Raw genomic sequence first — 24538 nt, forward strand, 5'->3', positions numbered from 1 at the left:
TGTTCTTTTATAGTGAAGTCTTCAGCTTTTTTACCACTCCCCAATCCTGAATGCACTCCTTAGTAAGAATGTTATTTCAGGACATCAGACTTGGCAAAGCTTACCCTTGGGAGTGCTGTCTTTAGGGAGCCCAACTTCCTGAATGAATTCCTAAAATCATGCCCCCACTCAGAAATACAGTGAGCCTCATCCACAGCAATGAGTGTGATACCTATAAAAAAGAAAAACACGTAAAGGAAAAGATAAAGCTCAAAAGGAAAAAATAAACTCATCTACATCTCCGAAGGAGAATAAATAACCAAAACCAAAGTATTTGTTTCCTATAAAAACAGAAGCATAAATACCATCATATTAACACCAAACATCATTATTGGAAATAGGGAGAGGGGAGATACATGAATAAAAGGCTTAAGAATTTTAAAAGGAAATATTTATGTATTAATCCAAAGAAGACATTTCTTGGATCTCAGCTTTCATCACTATTCCTTGGAGAGATGAATCGCTTACTGTGACTTTGTCTCCAAAACTATACACCTGCATTTCTCTTTGGTAAGACCTTCAATTTTGTCTCATGCATTAGCTATTAAAAGAGATAAAAAGAGCCAGCAAATTTCTACTGAAATTAACTGCATCGCCATCCATGACTGATCACGTATCATATTGCAAAGAGTCCTCTGAAATGCCAGTATCAGAGCACAGGAGGACAGCCACATTTTCTAATGTAAAATGGTATGGGAAGAGCTAAATCACATGATGTACAAAGTAGGTAAGAAGAAATGTAATTTGTTCTTTCTTCCTGTAGTAACTCCTCTGCTCTGCCCCCACACCAGACATACACACTGAAGCAGAATCAACAGTGTGTTGTAATGCATGTCAGAACAATGTCTTCAGATTTTTCAAAGTAGTAACAGTAGTGCTTTTGCCCTCAATTAACAAATTGATACATAAGAATAATTTTTTCCTTCAATGAGTATGATCATTCTTTGATACTTCTCTGAGCATTAAAAATGCTCAGACACTAAGAGGAGGATGATTAAAAAGCTCTAAAGTGAGACTGCCCAGATGCAGAACTTGGCTCCACTACCTGCCATGTGTATTACCTTAAGCAAGTTACTTAAGCTTTCCAAGTCTCAGTCCTCTCACAAGTAAAATGTGGATAATAATAATACCTGACATTTTCTAGATGCTCTAAAGATTAAATTATATCATTCACATAAAATGCTAAAATAGGGCCTGGCACACACAAAAGAAATTGCTACTACTCCTATTATGTTTAATAAATATCTATTATTATCCAAACACTTTTCTAGCAATACAAAGACTAATAAAATACAATCCATGACCTGAGGAGTTCACAATTCTAAAAGAGGAGACAGACATGCAAATAAACAATTACAATTCATTGACATTACAAGTTACAACAGTCTTAAGACAGTGTGGAGGAGAAAGAAAGCCAAAAAAAAAAAACAACTAAACATGGGGGCAAAGTCAGTTATTTGTATCAAAATTCTCTGGGTACTACTGAGTGGCTGGAAAAAATTCAATATTATCACTATAATTATTTTGGCTTTTGAAACTAAACCTGAGTGACTGATTGATTTTTCCCTCCTTCCTTCCTTCCTTCCTTCCTCCCTTCCTTCCTTCCTTCTCTCTCTCTCTCTTTCATAACTAGGACTGTAACAGGTACCATGCTTAGCTCATTTTTTTTTTCAGAGATGGGGTCTCACTGTGTTGCCCAGGCTGGTCTTGAACTCCTGGGTTCAAGCAATACTCCTACTTCAGCTCAGATTTTAAATTAAATAGGTTGAAACAGAGATGATGGTCTCTTTTACTTTAAAACTTTCCGTTTTTTAAAAGCTTTAGTTACAGGTTTGACAAACTAGCTTTTAAAGGAACTAAACCTTATCCCTCAAAATCAGTTTAGACAAGCTTTTGCCAACATTCACTTAAGTTAAAAGTCTGGTTGGTAAGGAGTCTCCCTATAAAACTATATTTGCTCTTTCTGTTAAAAATCCAGACTACTTAAGTAATTTAACATTTACTGAAAAATGAGGAATCTGATTAGCTAAATGTCAGACTGCTGTACAAATAACATCCTGCGTATATTCATTTTTGCAAGCATTGTACAATTTCCCGCAACAAAAGGCAAAGGAAAATATTTCAAAAACAACTTTTATTTAATTTATCCCTTTTTATTCAACACTGAGTCAACCAGAGAACATTTTCATCCATCATAAGCAAAGTACACTGCTCTAATAATTGCAGTGTTCATATTCAACCATTACAAAAAAATAAAAATAGAGAGTTTTAACTACTTGTCAAAAGTATTAAGTATTTGCTTAAATACTTAAGCTTATTATTCATTTAACACTATCACAGAAACAAAACAAACAGTAAAAACGTACCCAGACCACTATAGACATAGACCCTAGCTTTTGCAATACAACCATGAAATTTATATATAGGGTAGTTATTCTTAATTCAAAGTGAAATATTCACAAGAACTTCATACAACCTAATAGGAAACATATCAAATTCATTGTCCATTAAAGGCAAAAAATATAGTATGTCAATAAGGGAGTTTAAGAGCTCATAAATGTACTCGTTGCTAATATATTTCATGAAATGTTAATTGCTGCCCTCATGCTGTTGTTGGTTTTAACACATACCAAAAAAGATACAAGTTTGTTTTCATTATATTGTTGGAAAAATTATCAAATGCTTTCCTACAGTTATATGAAAGTAACTGTTAAACGAGACGTTGCAATTTGAAACCCTAACCTATCTGGAATTATTTTAATACATAATTATACAACAAGATCATATGATATTAAAAAATTAAATTTGGTTAGGTCAACTGAAAGTGTGAAATAGGGGCATTTGCAATAGAAGCCATGATTGCAATTCTTGGATAGTTGAGCCTAACCACCAAGAAGAAAAAAAAATTCTTTTTTGAGGCATGGTCTCGCTCTGTTGCCCAGGATGGAGTGCAGTAGCGTAATCTCAGCTCACCGCAGCCTCCATCTCCCAGGCTCAAACAATCCTCCTACCTCAGCCTCCCAAGTAGCTTGGACTACAGGCATGTACCACCAGGCTTGGCCAATTTTTTAAAAAATTCTTTGTAGAGACAAGGTCTCACTAAACTGAGGCTTAAAATATTTTTAAGAACAAAAAAAAGTGCTATCAGCTTTTGACTAATTCTACATTTACACTTTCTAGGAAATAAATTCTGACTTATCCAAGTTTTTGGTTTTTGTAATAAATCAAACTCACTAGTGGCAACTAATCAAAGGTACTGTGGTTTCCAACCCTGGCTATACATCAGAATCACCTGTGAGAAGCCACTAATGCCAGGTGCCACCCCAGGCCTGTTAAATCAGAATTTTCAAGGTTGGGGGTTGGTTACCTACATTTTTTTTAAGTTTGAAAAGTGATTCTTATGAACAAAGAGAGTACAAAACCACTACACTGACTTAATTTAGATACAGAACATGAAAAACAAGTAAATTAAAATTTCATAGAACCTAGGATTCAACATTCATTCAACAATATGTTTAAGTGCCTATGTGCCAAGCACACTGCATTGGGGAAATATAAATTTTAAAAAGTGGTATTTTTCCCTTGAAAAGTTTATAGCCTAGCAGAAGAAAACAGATACATAAACAGGTAATCATGCTAACAGAGCCTAATTTCTGTAGCAAAAGGAATTATAGAGTATCATGGGATAAGATAGGTGAAACGCCAAGTTAGAGAGTCAGATTTCCTGGAGGAAGTAATGTTTGAAATAAATTTTAACAGAAGTGAAATCCAGTGTCCATCCATAGGTTTAACTTTAAAGATTAACTCAGTAAGTATTTACAGAGATCTTTCTTTACCACTTACCAATATCAGCCTCAAGTTGCTGGAGTAGGCCCATGTTACCTGAACAGTATTCTGGAGTTATGTATACAATCCGGTATTTGCCTCTGTAAAAACAAACAAAACAAAAAGAAAAAAAAAAAACAGGAAAGGAAACATATAAACAATAAAGAAAACAATCATCTCAAGGAATTACAACTTAAAATCAAAATACCTGATGAATGTTTAAATACTTTATGTCACGGAAATCTAAAAGATTGCTATATACATGCAGAGAATGCTTACCTCTTCTGAGAGAAAAATGAGGATGACTCACCAAAGACTAAATATAAAAATAAAGCCCTATTGTATTTTCCAAACCCAATTCCAGTCTCTTCCTAAGGGCTGGCTAATTTCTTTTAAGTGGGATCTATGAGACATTCCTTTATCCTTAATACAAAATTCAATATACACTTATGCTAGCTTGAGTTAATTTCTATCCTGGGTAGACAGAATCCTAATTAAGACACTGTTTGTAACAAGGCTAGGTCTGGGGCAAAAAATTTACAGAGTCTGTGCTCCATTCTATGAAATGAAGACCTAGATCAAGCCAAATGTAATGAAACTTAATTTTCTATATGGAAAGACTTTAAAAGCATTCACCTATCCATTCAACAGATGTTTAAGTGTCTACTGTGCGCTAGGCACTGTGCCTTCACAAGGAATCAAATATTAACAAAACAGATATGCCTTTACCTTTATGAAATTAACATTGTATTCTAATTAACATAGGAAACAGTATAAAGAATAAGCTCTGATGTCAAACTGCCCAGTTCTACTTCTTACAAGGTAAGTGATGTTAGCCAAGTTACTTTACCATGCCCAGTTTCTTTGGTATAAAACAGTGACAATAATTATCAAGACAGCTAATTGTTTCGATATCTAGATTCAAGGTAAACTCAATCAAAATCCCAGCAGGCACTTTGGTTGAAAAGGTGATGCTGACATGCTCACAGAAATACAAAGGACATAGAATAGCCAGAAAAACTCTGAAAGAAAAGAACAAAGCTAGAGGCTTTGCACTACCTGATTTCCAGGTTTATTATAAAGCTATAGTAATCAAGACACCAATCAAGACAGACATAGATCCACAGAACACAGAATAGAGAGTGCAGCAAATGACCCACATATATGCAGTCAATTTATTTTTGACAAAGGTACAAAGTCAATTCAGTGTAAAAGCATAGTCTGTTTTAAAAATGAAGTTGGAACAATATGTGAAAAATATATAAACTGTAATCAATACCTCCTACAATAGACAACATTTACTAAAAATGAATCATAAATCTAAATGTAAAACTTAAAACTATAAAACTTTTAGGAGAAAACATAAAAGCAAATCTTTGCAACCTTGGGTCAAAACACTAAAAGCAAAAATCCCTAAAAGAACAAATCGACAAACTGGACTTTATCGAAACGAAAAACTGCTGCTCTTCAAAAGAACTGTGTGGAAAGTATGAAAAGTCATAAACTAGGAGAAAATGTTTTCAAAGCATATATCAAATAAAGAATTTATATTCAGAATATAGAAATGACTATCAAAACTCAATAAGTAAAAATAAGCAGAAGATTTGAACAGACACTTCCTCAAAGAAGATATACAGATGGCCAGTAAGTGTATGAAAATATGTTCAATATAATTAGTCATTAGGGAAAAGCAAACTAAAAATAAAATGAGACACTATTAGAACGGCTTAAATTAAAGATCAGCTAGACTAAGTGACGGCAAGGATGGGGAGGAACTGGACCTCTCATACACTGCTGGTGGGAACATCCCATGATACAATCACTCTAATAAGCTTGACAGTTTCTTAAACAAAGAATTAGCAAATAGTCCAGTAATTCCACTCTTAGGCATATATGCAGAAGCGTTGAAAATGTATGTTCATAAAAAAATTGGTACACAAATGTTCATAGCACCATTATTCATAACAGCCAAAAAGGAAACAACCCAAATGTTCATCACTGATGAATGAATTTTTTAAAATGTGTATGCCTATACTATGGAATATTATTCAGTCATAAAAAAAGACTGAATGAAGTACTGATATGATTATGCTAAGAGGAAGAAGCCAGACACAAAAGACCATATACTGTATGAGTTCATTTATAGACATATCCAGAATAGGCAAATCATAGAGACAGAAAATAGACTAGTGGTTGGAAGTGGGTAGAACAGAGACAAAAGGCCGGGCAGAATGGCTCACGCCTGTAATCCCAGTGTTTTGGAAGGCTGAGGTGGGACAATTACTTGAGCCCAGGAGTTTGAGAACAACCTAGGCAACAGAGCAAAATCTCATCTCTATTAAAAATAAAACAAATTAGCCAGGTATGGTAACTTGTGCCTACAGGTCCAGCACTCAGGAGACTGAGGCGGGAAGATCGATTGAGCCCAGGAAATCAAGGCTGCAGTGAACCATGATCATGCCAGTGCACTCCAGCCCGGGGTAAAGGCGGAGACCCTGTCTCAGAAAAAAAGAAAAGAAAATAAAAGGGACAATAGGGGATGACCACATAATGGGTACGGAAATTCTTTTGGGAGTTAGGAAAATGTTCTGGAATTAATATAACATTACTATATATTATATAGCAATAATGTTATATATTATGTATTATTACTACACCAAAACCCACTGGACTTTAGTAATGATTACAATGGTAAAAGTGGCTGGGCGCAGTGGCTCATACCTATAATCCCAGCACTTTGGGAGGCCGAGGAGGGCAGATCACGAGGTCAGGAGATCGAGACCATTCCTGGCTAACACGGTGAAACTCCATCTCTACTAAAAGTATAAAAAAATTAGCCGGGCATCGTGGCGGACGCCTGTAGTCCCATCTACTTGGGAGGCTGAGGCAGGAGAATGGCATGAACCTAGGGGATGGAGCTTGCAGTGAGCCGAGATCGCGCCACTGCGCTCCAGCCTGGGCAACAGAGCGAGACTCCATCTCAAAATAAAATAAAATTAAAAAATGGTAAAAGTTATGTTCTGTGAATTTTATCTCAATTAGAAAAAAGAAAGTTAAACATATATCCATGACATGTTCCAGTCATTCCACTCCTTCATATATAATCAATAAAATGAAAACATATGTCCATATGAAGACTTATATATGAATGTTCACAGCAGCTTTATTTGTAATAACTCAAAACTGGAAACAATCCAAATGTCTATCAGGTGAATGGATAAACAACTTGTTGGATATCCATAAAATGTAATCCACTTAACAATAAGAGGAATGAACTATTACTCAATGTAATAACATGGATGAATCTCAAAATAATTATGCTGCATTATTTAAACCAGACAAAAAAAAGAGCACATAAAATATGATTGACTCCGTGTATATATAATTTTAGAAAACGCAAACTAGTCTATAGTAACAGGAAGGAGATCAGCAATTACCTGGTGACTGGGATTGAAACAAAAAGGTAAACTTTGTGGGTGACGAATATGTTCATTATCTGGATTGTGATGATGGTTTCGTGAGTGCATACCTGTGCCAAAACTTATCAAATTATACTTTCTCAGCATACAAAATTTATTGTAAGTTAATTATACTTCAATAAAGGTGATTTAAAATGCTTAGAAAAAAAGAAAACATGTTCACAAAAAAGATTTTTACAAGGATGTGTACAGCAGCTTTATTAGTAACAGTCCAAAACTAGAAAAATAGCCTAGGTGTCTATCAATAAGAAAAGGTAAAAACAAACTGTACTATATTCAATGAAATACAATAAAATAACACTCAGATATTTAAAAAAACAAACAAACAAACAACTATGCCAGGTGCAGTGGTTCACACCTGTAATCCCAGCACTTTGGAAGGCCAAGGCAGGAGGATCGCTTTCTAATTTTATCTCAGAAAAAAGAAAGTGAAACATATATCCACCACAGGATCCAGTCATCCTACTCCTTGATATGTATCAATAAAACGAAAACATATATCCATACAAAGACTTATATGTGAATGTTCATAGCAGCTTTATTTGTAATAATCCAAAACTGGAAACAATCCTGAGGCCAGGAGTTCAAGACCAGCCTGGGCAACCAAGCAAGATCCTGTGTCTACAAAAAATTTAATAATTAGCCAGGCATAGTGAAACATGCCTGTGACCCTAGGTACTTGGGAGGCAGGAGGATAGCTTGAGACCACTAGTTAGAGGCTGCAGTAAGCTATGATTGCACCACTGTACTCTAGCCTGGGTGACAGGAGACTGTGTCTATAAAAAAACAAAAACAAAACAAAACAAAACCAAAAACTACTGATACATGCAACAGCATGGAAGAATCTCAGAAACATTACACCAAATGAAAGAAGTCTCACACAAAAGAGTTCATATTGTATAAACACATTTATATGGCATTCTACCAAACTACGGTAGAGAAAATCAGAGCAGAGGCTTGCCTAGGATGGAGGATGGAAGGACAGACTGCGGAGAGACATGAAGAAACTTTCTAGAATGCCAGTAATATTCTATATCTTCTTAGAGGTTTGGTTTACATCTTTGTATGAATTTATCAAAACTCAGTAAATACATGTGTATCTCATGTGTATGTATATACTAATATGTATGTAAAGAAAGCAGCTGCTTAATGGGCAGGGGTGTTCTTTTGGGAGTGATGAAAATGTTCTGAATTAGAACATACATATATATGCATATATATTAATATATGTGTGTGTATGTGTATATATATGTGTATATATGTTTGTGTGTGTGTACATATATATATACACATGCACACAAAATAAGTGTGTGTATGTGTGGCTGAGATGATATTCTCCTTAGGAATTACATCATGATAGAATTGGTTGGGCAAGAGACCTAGAATCCAGTCCCTGATCAGTCAGTCATTGAACGACTTTGGGCAAATTACTTGTCTCTGAGCCTCAGTTTTCTCATCTATAAAATGAGACAGATCTTGATACTCTCCAACTTCTCTTCCAAAACCAAAATTTTTATAGTTCTATGACTACAATGCGAATCTTATAGCCCAAGAACTGAGAATAACAGATTTCTTCAAGTTTGAAGGATTTAAAAAGTAACAGTCCTGCAAAGGTACTATAAAAAGAAAGTGCATTTTAAAATCATGGACTTTTCTTCAGGCATTTAATAAAATTTGTTTGTGTACAAAATTCTCTCATATACCACAGACATCTGACCACATGATTAGAAATCACAGAAATTACTCACAACTTCCTCAGCAACATGTAATTCACCCATGTAACAAACTTGCTCATGCAGCCCCATGAATCCAAAATAAAAGTTGAGGGGAAAAAAATTACTCACAATTTAATGTCTGTTAGAACATTTTCTGACTGTGCTGATCCAAGGAAGCAAGTTGGGATGTTCGACATTCTATAAGAAGAAAAACAAATACTCTGGCCCCATGCACACACTACACATATCAATTTGATTCTTAAGTGAGCAAGAAATATAATAATGTATATTCCTGTTCTTTGCAATTTTCTTTTTTGTCACTTACTAACTTGATAAGCAAATGTCTTCAAGGGCCTTATCAGAATGCAAGTTTTTAAGGTGGGTCTTTGAAAGATACTGTAAGTTCAGGGCAGCAGGGGATGACCAGGAGGGTAAAGGAATAGGTTGCTAGAACCTATTCCTTCTATCTAACTGTATGTTTGTACTCATTAACCAACAATAGGGTAACTATAGTTAACAACAACAATACTGTATATTTCAAAGCAACTCGAAGAAAAGATTAGAAATGTTCCCAGCACAAAGAAATGATAAATGTTCAAGCTGATGAACAAATGCCCTGATTTGATCAAGTGTATTTTATATGAGTGTATCAAAATACTACAGTACCCCATGAATATGTAAAGATATTATGTATCAATTTAAAAACAGATTGCAAGCTCAGGTTGAAGAAGCTGAAAAATTTTTCATAGATAAAAAATATACTTCCATGTATACACTTCTTATCAAGCTAAAAAGCAAGCATAACAGAAACAGAAAATAATTTTGAGATATTCAGTGTAAACCAGCATAAAGTAATAATGGTTTTTAAAATAATTTTATCAGGGCCACCTGGTAGCTTTGAATTACAGAGAACACAAGAAAGAAGATAAGCTCTTCCACTAAAGTGTCATTTATTACTGATAAAGATAAAGCAATACCTGCAGAAATGTGTTATTGTGAACTCGATTTTAACATGCATGATGGATCAGATGTTTCACCCACAGAAGAAAAAAAGAGGGTGATGCTGCAGCAACGATAACATGACTTACTTAAGCTGTAACACTTGGTCTTCCATCAGAGAAATAAGGGGAGAGATGACAAGGCCAATCTTGCCTACATAAACAGGTGGATACTGGAAGCACAAACTCTTTCCATATCCTTGAAATGAAAAAAATATGCTCACAGAAATAAAAATAAACCTTTGACGCTTTCATTTCTTTTTACAATGTACTTACACAGATGAATGGTCAATACTAGTATGCTATCTTTCTAAAAGCTAATTGATACATAAATCTGAGCATCTGTTCTCTGTTCACTCTCTTCTATATTTTCCATCATTTGTAGTTGCATTTGTATTTTGAGAGTTTAATGAAAGATTATTTCAAACTCTTCATGCTTTATTTTTAAAGGATTAGGTTATTTGCTTAAATACAACTTACCAGTTGCCATGACAGCAACATTATCTCTTCTTTCTTCCAATACTGAATGAATCACTTTCCACTGAACTCTTGAAGGTGAAAAGCAAAAAGCTATTTTGTTTTATTAATAAGAAACCCAAGGTACAAATTAAAATCCATTCGATTTTTCATTTCCTTTAATAGAATTTACTTTCAAACTTCATACATAAATCTGCACAAACCTGGAACTTTAAAACAATGAATGCCATTTGACCAACCTCCCATTCAAGCTAACTAACAACTACCATTTGGTATATGTATTAAATTTCATTAGATACATCTAAAGTAAAAAACAGATTCTAAGCTTCATACTAGATATCCAAAAGAATCAATACTTCAAAATAATAAGAGAAATGCTCCAGGGACAAGGACTGACTGCAAAAGGAAATAAGGGAACTCTGTGAGGTGATGATAATAATATCTCTTGATAAGAATTTGGGTTACATGGGTATGCACATGTATACTTAAAATTTGCAAATGTACACTTAAAAAGTTTTATATTTCCTTATGTGCAAATTTTACATCAAAAGAAAAAACTGTAAGTAAATATTTAACTCGTTAATAATTTACATGCTGAAATCCTTAGGTGGAAGTGTAATGGTGTCCTCAATTGACCCTGAGATGCATATTAAAACTGGAATGAATTAATGGATGGATAGAGAGATATGAACGTGATACGTGATAAAACAAGTATAGTAATGATAGTAGAATTTAGGTGGTGGGACTACAGACATGCACAGAAAAAATATTATTTCAACTTTACTACATCTTAGAAAATTTTCTTAATATCATGGGAAAAACCAATTGGAGAGGTGGTCTTCTGGCATGCTGTTAATGACCTATTCTTAACTAAGTGCTGGCTACAGGGTGCCCAGTTTATGAAAATTCATTGATCTCTACACCATGCGCACTTTTCTGTATATAAGACATAAATAAAAAATGTTTAAGATCAAAAGAAAAGAGGAAAGAAATACTTCAGTAGATTACATTTTAAATTCTCAGAATAGGAAAAATCCAGTCTAGATTTTCACATGCTTATTAGTTTTATTCATATTTACTTGTTCATCTCATTCTTATTCATCTCATTTAATCCTTACAAAAATGTGCCCGTTAGATGTAAACATATTTTGAGTATATTAAAATAGGTAAGATTATCACTATTTCTCAAATTGTTGTGTTAAGAACTTCTAGTACATCTGCATGTTCTGGGTAATGTACACAAAAAAGGCACATAGACACTCGTTTAATGAAAAACAAGTCAGTATTAAATTAACACTTATTTATAAGTGTCTTTAAACAAGTTTCTACTCAGAACTGCTCAGTTAAAGGAAAACCATTTTTCCTCACTTATAAAAAACAATTTGCAGAAATGTATTTTATACAAATTATCACTTTGAAATAATTTTGTAGTCACATAGAAAAAAGTGTGGCATGTATAACCATAGTAAGGTTGTGCTGTTGCTGTTAAGTAGACAGGTTATTTGCCTTTTCCCTTGTTTTAAAGAGAATACTAAATATGTGATTTGATTAACTGAGATTATACTCACGGTTTAAAACTGGAATGGCCAAAGTACATCTTGAGGCAAGTAACTTGCTCTTCATTGGGTGCTGGCAACAAAGAGTCTTGAAATAAAATAAAATGGGCATTTATGTTCAAATAGAAAAATACCACATAGAGGGAGAAAACAGGTCATTTCATTGGCTTCTTTGAAAGAATACAGTGATAGCTACCATGGGTTAATGTTTTCTGTTTTTCAATTTCAATATAAATTGGTCTTCTGGGTACCATATATGACACCTGGATTACTTCTAAGTATTAGAATTTTGTTGTGATTCACACTTTGCCAGGACTATTAAAAAAAAAAAACTGATGTTTTAGAATCAGGAATACTTCTAAAGGCTAACATTTAAATGTTATAACATAACAATCCAAATGTTATAATATAACCAACCTTCAATTAATGGTAATCAGAAATTACATTAGTGCTACACTAAAAAAGTCCACAGATAAAATAAAATCTTCATTTTAGTTACCTAAAGCTAAATGTAGTTACACCTAAATTTAGTTACCAAAATCCCATTTAGTTTAGTTACCTAAATCTAATTTAGTTAGGAAAAGTTAGTTACCTACATCTTTGGTCAAAATTCTAACTGCATAGCACAATGAAGTTACGTTAGCTCTGCCCAACTCACTTTCCCTGTCCACAGTGAGCTTGAAAGATTCCTGAGTAGGCAAGAAAGGGCAATACAAAGAATCAAGATAATTTACCACGAAACAATGGAAGTTCATTATTAGAGTTCCCAGCTTTAATAATTCTAAATGAGAACTATAATGATTTGGAGAAATCACATCTGTATTTAATACAAAAAAACAAAGGGAAAGGTATTTTTATCATCATAATGCAACTATTACTCTATTTTTGTAAGTAGTAAGATTGTGCTTTATGGAGACAAAAGCACTAAGGAGACAAAAGCTTATAAGGATCCAATAATTAATTATATGCCACAAAGTCCCTGACCTCCAAACCATCCAAAACTGGATCCTAAGTTAAATTCAGTGGTAGGAATCACAGGTGAGTCATTTCAAACACATTCCAGTGCTTACCCTTATCATCATCTTCTTCCTCTTCATTAGCTACATTTTCATCATCTTCTTCTTTAGTTGGAAGACCCAGATTTCTTTCCATATCTAAGCATTTAGAATGAGTTGGTTCTACCGTGCCACTATTGAGGTTTTCTAAAGACTGAAAGTTTAAAAGAAATTTTAAAAGCAAAACCACTGACAGTGTCGTGTCTTTTTCACCAAACACAAAAGGACTATTATTAACAGGGCCTACAATTTCATTGAAAGCTGGCAGATGTGCAAGCCATACTACAAAAGAACATGTGTGCTCCAGTTTAAATATGTGCTCATGAATGGTTTCTAAGGCGCAAGGCCAAAGATGGAACATTTCCAGCAAAAACAAGGCTCATTAATAGCATATAATAAACTGCCCCTGAGGACAGCTATCATAAATTTTAAATTTGGATAATTTAAAACATTTTTTCTTTATTGCACTTCAATATTTTCAATTCCCAAGTAGTAAACGTGGATTTTAATGTTATTTTTGTAACAAGTTTCTCTATATCATATGTCAGTCACATTATTTTTGAATAAGGCTGAAACTACAAGCAAACAATAAATGTGTTTTGGAATTCTCAAAACAACAAAAGATTCCAATCATTTTAGAAAAGGAATTTTACAAACATGAAATAAAGTTATTTGTTTTTATTTTGGCTTGACAGTATCTGACATTCTCCCCTAAATAAAGATTATCTATTTCAAGAATATTTCGGCCGGGCACGGTGGCTCAAGCGGGTAATCCCAGCACTTTGGGAGGCCGAGACAGGCGGATCACGAGGTCAGCAGATTGAGACCATCCTGGCTAACACAGTGAAACCCCGTCTCTACTAAAATACAAAAAAAAAAAACTAGCCGGGCGAGGTGGCGGGCGCCTGTAGACCCAGCTACTCGGGAGGCTGAGGCAGGAGAATGGCGTAAACCCGCGAGGCGGAGCTTGCAGTGAGCTGAGATCGGCCACTGCACTCCAGCCCGGGCGACAGAGCGAGACTCCATCTCAAAAAAAAAAAAAAAAAAGAATATTTCAAAACTGTTCCATCTATAACATTTTTTAACCATGAAGAGACAGGAAGACTTTATTAAACTACAGTTTTAACTTTCTCTTTTTATTAAACCTTTTATATAATATTTTCATTTTGAAGGTTTTTTTTAAAAAAAGTATGTTCATTTCAAGCCTGAAGGCAGAAAAAAGAAGTGCTTCTGTTTCTGTTTGCTTTATTTTATTCAAGTCCACAGACATACTTAGAATGCATTTTTAAAATAGAGTTCTCTAACATGGGCATCCAGGTTGCCTTCTAAGAGATTTAATGTATATGTTTGTAGACGTCCACAAGTTTCCTATAAATGTACTATTGGAACAGTACTTCTCAGAGAAATGGATAATCAATAACAAAATACAATTCAGTATTTATGTCCTAGTTTTACTGTTAGCTAATATTTATTAAACACTTACTAAATGTCAGGCTCTATACTAAGCTCTTCACAAGCAACATCTTAAATAATAATTATAAAACTGAGTATCAAAGATGCTGAGAAACTTCCCCAAAGTCACACAGCTACTAACTGGAAAAGCTGAGATTCAAACCTACATCTGAATTCACAATCTAGTCATTTTTTTTTTTTTAATTGAGACAGGGTCTCACTCTGTCACCCAGGCTAGAGTGCAGTGGCATGGTCATGGCTAACTGCAGCCTCAACCTCCTCAGGCTCAGGTGATCCTCCCACCTCAGCCTCCCAAGTAGCTGGGACTACAGGCACACACCACCACACCCAGTCAATTCTTGTATTCTTCTGTGGAGATGGGGTTTTGCCATGTTGCCCAGGCTGGTCTCAAACTCCTGGAATGAAGTGATCCTATTGCCTCGGCCTCCCAAAGTGCTGAGATTACATGATTGAGCCACCATGCCTGGCCCTAGAATATACATTCTTACTCACTACTTGGTCTCAAAACTAAAAAGTCAGGAAATTAATCTCATTTCATAAAAATAAAAAAACTCATCAACCTAAAGATTTTAGGAATAAAAAAAATGCATAATGGTGAACTTCTGTGTTTTTCTTCATTTTTTACTTAATTTAGCTACACTGGCTTTTCTTATTATACATCTTTGGTTCATAACACCTGACAAAGAAATTAGAGGTAAAGGAATAGAAAATATACAAATTATAAACTAGTATTTTCAATCTCGACAATAAACGAGAGTAAAACTGAACCATTTAATCCATCCGAAAATTATACAAAATACCTACAGTAAATAATACCAAAGGAAGAAAAGATGATTATTGAATGTATAAAAACAAAACTTCCAAATAAAAACGGATACACATGAATTGGAAGAAAGGAAATGCAACTTCAATACTGGAGAGCTGAATCGCTACCCATATTCCAGGAAAAAATTACAAGAAAGTAACACAAGAAGGAACACAGGGCTGGATGCAGCAGCTCATGCCTGCAATCCCAGCACGTTGGGTGGCTGAGGCCAGGAGATCACTTGAGCCCAGGAGTTTAAGACCACCCTGGACAACATGGTGAAACCCCACCTCTACAAAAAATATAAAAATAAGCCTGATGTGGTGGTGCATGCCTGCAATCCCAGCTACTCGGGAGGCTCATGCAGAAGGATCACTTGAGCCCAGGAGGTGAAGGTTGCAGTGAGCCGAGATGGCGCAACTGCACTCCAGCCTGGGTGACAGAGTGAGACCCTATTTCAAAATAAAAAACAAGAAGGAACAAAGAAAGCACATTTAAAATTAGTATATTACCTCTAACCCATTATTCACAGACTACGTAAAAGAAACATGAATTGGAAAATGTGAAATCTAATGTTATGTAATTACTAGCAATTTTATTGTGGTGGAACCAGGTTTAGAAATAGTTAATATTTTACTTAATTAAATGTGCTTTGGAAAGAACTTGAAGTAATGTTTTTGCAATTGTAAACATACCTTAAGCATCTCCATTTCCAAATCTTCATCACTCTCAATTACATAAGATGTATCGTTTTCATTATTAGTGGGAGATAAATGCTTTAAAAAAAAGTATTAAGCATTAATTTCCAATATAATTGACTTCATATCCTCTTTCTGCAGAATAAAGCTCCTATGTACTAGTATCTTTAGACAACTTCCTCTTCCCTAATGAATATATAACATATATTTACATGTTTATATGATAGATAAAAAAGGAAGAGAGAGAAGAATGAGCAGAGAAAGAACCAAAGAGAAAGAAAGTAATAGTTAGGAATACAAAGTTAGATAAAGAGACAAAATAAAATCTCTGCTCTAAACAAGAATAGAAAATGACAAGTTCAACTCAGGTTAAACAATGTCAAACTGTGTCTCTCAAACTTTTTGAGTATAAGAACTCTTCACAACGTTGAAAAATGCCGTACGAAGAACAATAGTTATTCTCTGACATCCACTGATTTAAAAAAGATTGCAAAAAACTACTATGATTGTAATATCTTTAAATAAATCAGTATTTTACAAATAGCATTCTCTATATCATTGAAAAGTAGTGTCAGAGATGTTATTTATTCAATCTATTGCCAATATTTGGGGATGAGGAAACTTTTCAGTAATTTGGCAATCTCCAGGAACTAAGTGTCCAACAAGATGGGATCCCCCACAAAAATCCACAGAAAGAAAACTCTCAAAAAATGCCAAATATTTAAACAGAAAGTAGGAAAAGGAAGTACAGCCTTAATTAACCTGCAAAATTTAAGCAATTAAAAAAATTGAAAATAAACTTTTTACTAGAAAGAAAAGTTTTTTTTAAAAGAAAGTTATTTTACTTCTTATTTAATAAAGAAAACAATACTAATAATTACTACCCAATAAAAAATGGTAATAATTGGTGTAAAAGATGGCAGTCAAATCATGAAATCCAAGGCCAGGTGCGGTGGCTCACACCTATAATCCCAGCACTTGGGGAGGCCAAGGCGGGTGGATCACTTGAGGTCAGGAGTTCGAGACTAGCATGGATAACATGTTGAAACCCTGTCTCTACTAAAAATATAAAAATTATCCAGGCATGATGGTGCACGCCTATAATCCCAGCTACTCGGGAGGCTTATGCAGGAGGATCACTTGAGCCCAGCAGGTGAAGGTTGCAGTGAGCCAAGATGGCACAACTGCACTCCAGCCTGGGTGACAGAGTGAGACCCTATCTCAAAATAAAAAACAAGAAGGAACAAGAAAAGCACATTTAAAATTAGTATATTACCTCTAACCCATTATTCATAGACTACGTAAAGGAAACATGAATTGGAAAATGTGAAATCTAATGTTACGTAATTACTAGCAATTTTATTGTGGTGGAACCTGGTTTAGAATTAGTTAATATTTTACTTAATTAAATGTGCTTTGGAAAGAACTTGAAGTAATGTTTTTGCAATTGTAAACATACCTTAAGCATCTCCATTTCTAAATCTTCATCACTCTCAATTACATAGGATGTATCGTTTTCATTATTAGCAGGAGATAAATGCTTTGAAAAAAAGTATTAAGCATTAATTTCCAATATAATTGACTTCATATCCTCTTTCTGCAGAATAAAGCGCCTATGTACTAGACATCTTTAGACAACTTCCTCTTCCCTAATGGATATATAATATATATTTACATGTTCATATGATAGATAAAAAAGGGATAGAAGAATGAACAAAGAAACAGACAACCAAAGAGAAAGAAAGAAATATAGTTAGGAATGCAAAGTTAGATAAAGAGACAAAATAAAATCCCTGCTCTAAACAAGAATACAAAATGACAAGTTCAACTCAGGTTAAACAGTGTCAAACTGTGTCTCCCAAACTTTTTGAGTGTAAGAACTCTTCACAACGTTGAAAAATGCCGTACAAAGAACAATAGTTGTTCTTTGACATCACTGATTTAAAAAAGATTGCAAAAAACTACTATGATTGTAATATCTTTAAATAAATCAGTATTTTACAAATAGCATTCTCTATATCCTTGAAAAATAGTGTCAGAGATGTTATTTATTCAGTCTGTTGCCAATGTTTGGGTATGAGGAAACTTTTCAATAATTTGGCAATCTCCAGGAACTAAGCGTCCAACAAGATGGGATTCCCCCACAAAAAAACCATAGAAAGAAAACCCTCAAAAAATGCCAAGTATTTAAACAGGAAGTAGGAAAAAGAAGTACAGCCTTCATTAACCTGCAAAATTTAAGCAATAAAAAAAATTGAAAATAAGCTTTTTACTAGGAAAAAAAAGTTCTATTTTTTTAAAAGTTCTTTTACTTCTTATTTAATGAATAAAGAAAACAATACTAATAATTGGTACCCAATAAAAAATGGCAATAATTTGTGTAAAAGATGTCAGTCAAATCACGAAATCCAAGGCCAGATGCAGTGACTCACACCTGTAATCCCAGCACTTTGGGTGGCCAAGGCAGGCAGATCACTTGAAGTCAGGAGTTCGAGATCAGCATGGCCAACATGGTGAAACCCTGTCTCTACTAAAAACACAAAAATTAGCCAGGTGTGTGGCGGGTACCTGTAATCCCAGCTACTTGGGAGGCTGAGGTAGGAGAATCACTTGAATCAGGGAGGCGGAGGTTTCAGTGAGCTGAGATTGTGCCACCGCACTCCAGCTTGGGCAACAGAGCTAGATTCCATCTCAAAAAAAAAAAAAAAAATCATGAAATCCTGGCAATTCTATAATACTATATGAAACATATCACTTAAAGTGTATACCTAATAAAATTTCCTAGAAAATCAAAGGGAAATGCCGATGTTAGCAAAAACTGATATTTCCCAGAAGGGGAACATCCTTTATGAATGGTTGGTATGAGAATATTTTGAAAATTGTTTTAAAATGAAATGCATGTATATACTGATAGAAGTGATTACTAATAGTTACCAAAATATAGATAATTGCTCAAATACTGAAATTATTGTTGCCATTAGAAAAATGATGGTGAAATAACTCTAATTAAATGGTCAAATCTAACCTTTTTTTTTCTGAGACGGAGTCTTGCTCTTTCGCCCAGGCTGGGGTGCAGTGGTACGATCTCAGATCACTGCAAGCTCTGCCTCTTGGGTTCACACCATTCTCCTCCCTCAGCCTCTTGAGTAGCTGGGGCTACAGGTGCCCACTACCAGGCCCGGCTAATTTTTTTGGATTTTTAGTAGACAGGGTTTCACCGTGTGAGCCAGGATGGTCTCGAGCTCCTGACCTTGTGATCCGCCCACCTTGGCCTCCCAAAGTGCTGGGATTACAGGCGTGAGCCACTGTGCCTGGCCTCAAATCTAATTTTTAAAAAACTGATTTATCGTGAAATAAAATATAAAATTTCAGAGAATACAGGCAACTTAAGTAATTCTGTAAACTAATGAAAAACAAATAAGAAATTAATTTAATGAAGAAGTTAAGGAAAAAAAAATCTGACTCTGAGATAACAGTAAAACTATAGTGTCAAGCAAAAGCATCAGGAGTTTATTAGAAACCCTCTTACATGAGCAAGTAAAGAAATTCTGGACCAGGCACAGTGACCCACACTTATAATCCCAACATTTTGGGAGGTCAAGGAAGGTGGATCACTTGAGTCCAGGAGCTGGAGACCAGTCTGGGCAACAGAGCGAAACCCCATCTCTACAAAAAATTACAAAAATCAGCTGAGTTTAGTGGCCCAGGTCTGTGTTCCCGGCTACTAGGGAGGCTGAGGTGAGAGGATCACTTAAGCCCAGGAGTTGAAGGCTGCAGGGAGCCAAGATAGCACCACTGCACTCCAGCTGGGGTGACAGAGCAAGACCCTGTCTCAAAAAAAGAAAGAAAAAAGAAAAAAATTCTGTATAAAGAAATAAAATACACCCCCAAAAATCAAAGTCAGAAGAGTAAACACTAGTAGATATGAAGAGAATCCACAAAAAGCAGAGATACTATGAAAAAAGCACACGAAATTATAAAATAGTGAACTACCACAAATGTCTGTTAACACTATAAAATCTTTCCACTACACAATGCTGCACATCATACTAAGTCAGGATCAGCAAATTGTGGCTCACAAGCCAAATGTGGCCCACTATCTGTTTTTGTAGATAAAGTTTCATTGAAACACAGACAGGCACAATTGTTTACATTTGTCTGTGGCTGCTTTCACACTACAATAGCAGAACTGAGTAACTGCAATAGAGACTGAATGTCCCACAAAGCCTAAAATATTTATTATCTGCCCCTTTACAGGAATAAAGTCAGCCAGACCCTACTAATAACTAAAAATGTGCTTCCTCTTTATTTAGTACCTCAGTAGATTTATAAGTAATATCACTAAGATATTCTTTCTGAGCCTGCTGTTCCAAAATTTGGAGTTCATGTTCTGTAATATCTAACGACATCAAACAAGCTCTTTCCATATTCTCTTTCAATTTATTGTCTTCTACTCCATCTTCAAATCCATCTTCTTTTCGTTCTACTTTATTTCCAAGTACATCTTCTCCAACATGTTTAGCTAAATGATCAAGTGTTGGGTCCCACGTTTCATCTTCAACATTAATAAAAATTTTATGTTCTCCAATTTGTTTCTGTTGTACTCCCCCAGTAGTTGAATCTTCAAAGGATAATAAGTTTAAATTATTGCTGGGCCTCAGTTCAGTCTCAATGTTAGTAGACCCAATTATCATCTTCCTCAGTGAGTATAGATTTTCTGAAATATCCTTTAGTAAGATAGAAACTCTAAAAAAAAATAGAAAGATTAATTGAACTTTAATTGCATTAACTATAAGGACAAATTGTGAAGCATTTTAATAAGTAAAAGCTTTCTAAGTTGACCTTCACTTAAAAGATCAATAGTATTAAGGCTGTTCTTCATTCCCTAATGCCCACATATAATTACAGCTTGCAGGCTACTCTCTAGCATCGAGGCACTTCTGCACCAACAGCTGACTTGCATGTTTACTAAGAGTCAGTAGTGCCTGATCCCAAATTTGTTTATGCCAACGATAGGTTTTTTTGTTGATTAATTTGATTAATTCAATTAAACGTAAAGTAAGTTGATGATACATGATCACCAAAAAAAAACACCCTATTTCATCAAATTCTAAGTTGAATACATAGAAAGATTCTGTAAATTTCTTTTTTGTTAAAAAAAAAGGTGTTTGATAAACTGTGATAAAAGAACCCTAAAAGTCTCAAGGAAAATCATAATGCCTAGGACTCTACACTAAGATTACTTCAAGTGTCTTAATTTTTCACTCTGTCTTAAAGAATTGGAAATTGTAGATGGTACATTATAGGTGTGGTTTAAACAAGAAACACCATGCAGAACTCCAAAGAGCTGGCCTGTATATAATGAAAAAGCCTTGACATATACAAAAAGATTGGGAACAAACAAACATTAACACTTTAAGTTAAAAGAAAATGTGGAGCGGCCGCAGTGGCTCATGCCTGTAATCCCAGCACTTTGGGAGGCTGAGGCGGGTGAATCACTTGAGGTCAGGAGTTCGAGACCAGTCTGGCCAACATGACAAAACCCTGTCTCTACTAAAAAAACAAAACTTAGCCGGACGTGGTGGCACATGCCTGTAATCTCAACTACTCAGGAGGCTGAGGCAGGAGAACCATTTGAATCCCGTAGGCAGAGGTCCCAGTGAACTGAGATAGTGCCACTGCACTCCAGCCTGGGCAACAAGAGCAATATTCCATCTCAAAAAAGAAAGAAAATTTTGATGATCCCGGTTTGCCTAATTTTTTCACTTCACTGATCAATTACTAGTCCCAACTGGAACAAGTAAGAGTGTTTGTGCTCTAATTTGAAAATGATGCTGTTTTCCATCTCCAAAAATCTCGAAACTCTACATTTTTGGAACAGAAAAAATCAATTTCCCATCAGTAGGCAAATATAACAAGTGAGAAAATATGGATAAGATGCATATAAATAAATATGAGCTGAATTTCTTAGCTCCTTAATTGCAGCTGCTAATGTATAACATTTTAACTAAGTAAGTTTAAATGACTATATTATAACCCAACCTAGTTAGTTGGAATGGAAAACCACTGCTGGAGTGTAAAATGAGGCACAACATCTTGTCTATTTGTTGTAGAGCTTATTAAAGTACTTCATAAAAGCAGAAATTAGTGAAAGTGAAGGGAATATGATAGGCAGGGACATGTTTTACTCTCTAATTAGTGATTTTCTTTAGGTCTTCTAATATTTATATATTTAATATCAATGCTTAATAAAATCTGACATGACTTTTAAAATTTTATACTAATGACTCAAGTAAAAATTTGATCCTTCATGGGAATAAACTATCAAAAGTACTAAGTGGTTTCATGAGTTATTTCCAGTTACTTCCATCACTGAAAACACCACTCCAAATTTGGGCTCAAGCTTAAGTAGACAAAGTCTACATTAACACAAACAAAATCAAGAGCAAAATTAAATTCAAAAACTAAAAACGTACTAATGCTATCTAATTTAAACAATCTAAAATTCTATAAATCTTATAAAGAACTTTTAGCCTTATATACAGCCACTCAAATGTTAAAATTATACGCAAATAGTTTAGTAGGAACAGGTATGTGATACAGTTTAATTGTTACATGGTGAGGAAATGGTGTCACATACAGAACAGCAACAGTGGCACAGATTGACTATCAAGAGTGTAAGGGCTCATTTATCAGGCCCTGACATCAGGGAATATAACATGCATTATGTAAGATAACTAATATTTACTCTAACAAATATGAAGGCTGTCCTGCCTTCTTCAGTAAGGCACAGTGTACTTTTCCTTCTTCTTCAGGATTGTTATTATGCATATTAGTAGCCTGCAGACAGCCTTAGCACCTAGGAGAATGTCAAGTACATGACAGCAATAGAAGAGATATATACTGAATTTAAATCAGTGACTAAGCAGTACTATACACTGCCAATACCTTCAGAGTCCACTGAAGCATAAAGCTGCTCCCTTCTGTAACAAACTTCAAATCATTCTATTGTAAGAGTTCTTAGTTCTAATTTTTATAGTTTTGTTCACTCTTTCACAGATTGTCAGCTGTCACTTCCACCTACTGTCATGTGCGTATCATTAGTTATTTACACCATTTTCACTTTAACTCAGTACCCAAGCTTGTCAAACAAAACGTGGCCTCATGCACTCCACTGGAAATGCAGAAAGTAAGCTGGAATACATGCTTATAGCATTATTTTGACTGCTCAGAGGTCTTTTTCGTTCTCTCCTGGTTCTGAGGTGTCATCTAGATACATTAGATATTACCGTAGACTTGTTACAAAGAACATGAAATAAGAGACTAGTTATTGTTTTCACACTAAAACTTCACAAGACCCAGTATTTTCCATTCCCAAGTTTTAAGAAAACCCATTTAGCATCAATATGTAAAAAATAATTATATAGGCCGGGCGCGGTGGCTCAAGCCTGTAATCCCAGCACTTTGGGAGGCCGAGACGGGTGGATCACGAGGTCAGGAGATCGAGACCATCCTGGCTAACACCGTGAAACCCCGTCTCTACTAAAAAATACAAAAAACTAGCCGGGCGTGGTGGCGGGCGCCTGTAGTCCCAGCTACTCGGGAGGCTGAGGCAGGAGAATGGCGTGAACCCGGGAGGCGGAGCTTGCAGTGAGCTGAGATCCGGCCACTGCACTCCAGCCTGGGCGATAGAGCGAGACTCCGTCTCAAAACAAAAAAAAAAAAAAATTATATAAATTGATAATTCTTGTCATACCCAACTAAATCAGAGTCAAGGGCCAAGGGGAAAAAAGCACTCAAGGCACATAACATTACTTTAAGAATATAATTTTCTGGGAGTCTACCTGCTGAAACTGCCTATTATAACCTAAAACCAGTTTTATCTAATAGATACTGAAACAACCTGCTGCAACTCTAAGACTAGTTTTACCCACCACAGTCACTAACCAATTCAGAGCTTCCAACTCACCAAAATTTACTAGTGCCAAAGAACTTTCTGGAAAAACAATATGTAACATTTTCCTTTTTATATAACCTCCAAACTTCTCTTTGTTGTTCAGAGATACCAAAGACCACCCAGTCCGTGTATATGCCCCAAATTTAATTCTTGCTTCCCAAATAAAACATTTTCAATTTAAAAATCTGTCTCTATATTTTACTTGACTTCAACAGATATTATGAAGCAAAGCATTAAGCATATGTGATTTACATCCAGTAGATACTTTAATTGCTAGTACAAAAATCTGAAATGCATGTAAAGGTCATGTAAAAGGTGACTGCTCTAATTTCCTGGAGGGAAAAATCTATAAATGAGTAAGAAATGGCTTTACTAGTATCCTTCCCCATTTGAAAGTTACATCTTTCAGGCCAGGCGTGGTGGCTCACGCCTATAATCCCAGCACTTTGGGAGGCTGAGGC

At 35.0% G+C, this 24538-nt stretch overlaps 1 protein-coding gene across 1 annotated transcript in view; it reads right to left on the reverse strand.

Annotated features, from left to right (window-relative positions):
• WRN (Werner syndrome, RecQ helicase-like) overlaps positions 1–24538 on the reverse strand; it is a 115739-nt gene that overhangs the window by 71705 nt on the left and 19496 nt on the right. The window contains exons 8-17 of the mRNA XM_011944529.1: positions 20437–20866; positions 17580–17660; positions 16118–16198; positions 13160–13298; positions 12102–12177; positions 10537–10604; positions 10147–10255; positions 9188–9256; positions 3883–3965; positions 105–211 (exon numbers count right to left, since the gene is read on the reverse strand). Of these exons, the coding sequence (XP_011799919.1) occupies positions 105–211; positions 3883–3965; positions 9188–9256; positions 10147–10255; positions 10537–10604; positions 12102–12177; positions 13160–13298; positions 16118–16198; positions 17580–17660; positions 20437–20866 (1243 nt within the window). The remainder of the gene's footprint in view (positions 1–104; positions 212–3882; positions 3966–9187; positions 9257–10146; positions 10256–10536; positions 10605–12101; positions 12178–13159; positions 13299–16117; positions 16199–17579; positions 17661–20436; positions 20867–24538) is intronic.

Source organism: Colobus angolensis, unplaced genomic scaffold, assembly GCF_000951035.1.
Source record: "Colobus angolensis palliatus isolate OR3802 unplaced genomic scaffold, Cang.pa_1.0 Scaffold233, whole genome shotgun sequence".
Taxonomy (NCBI): Eukaryota; Metazoa; Chordata; class Mammalia; order Primates; family Cercopithecidae; genus Colobus; species Colobus angolensis.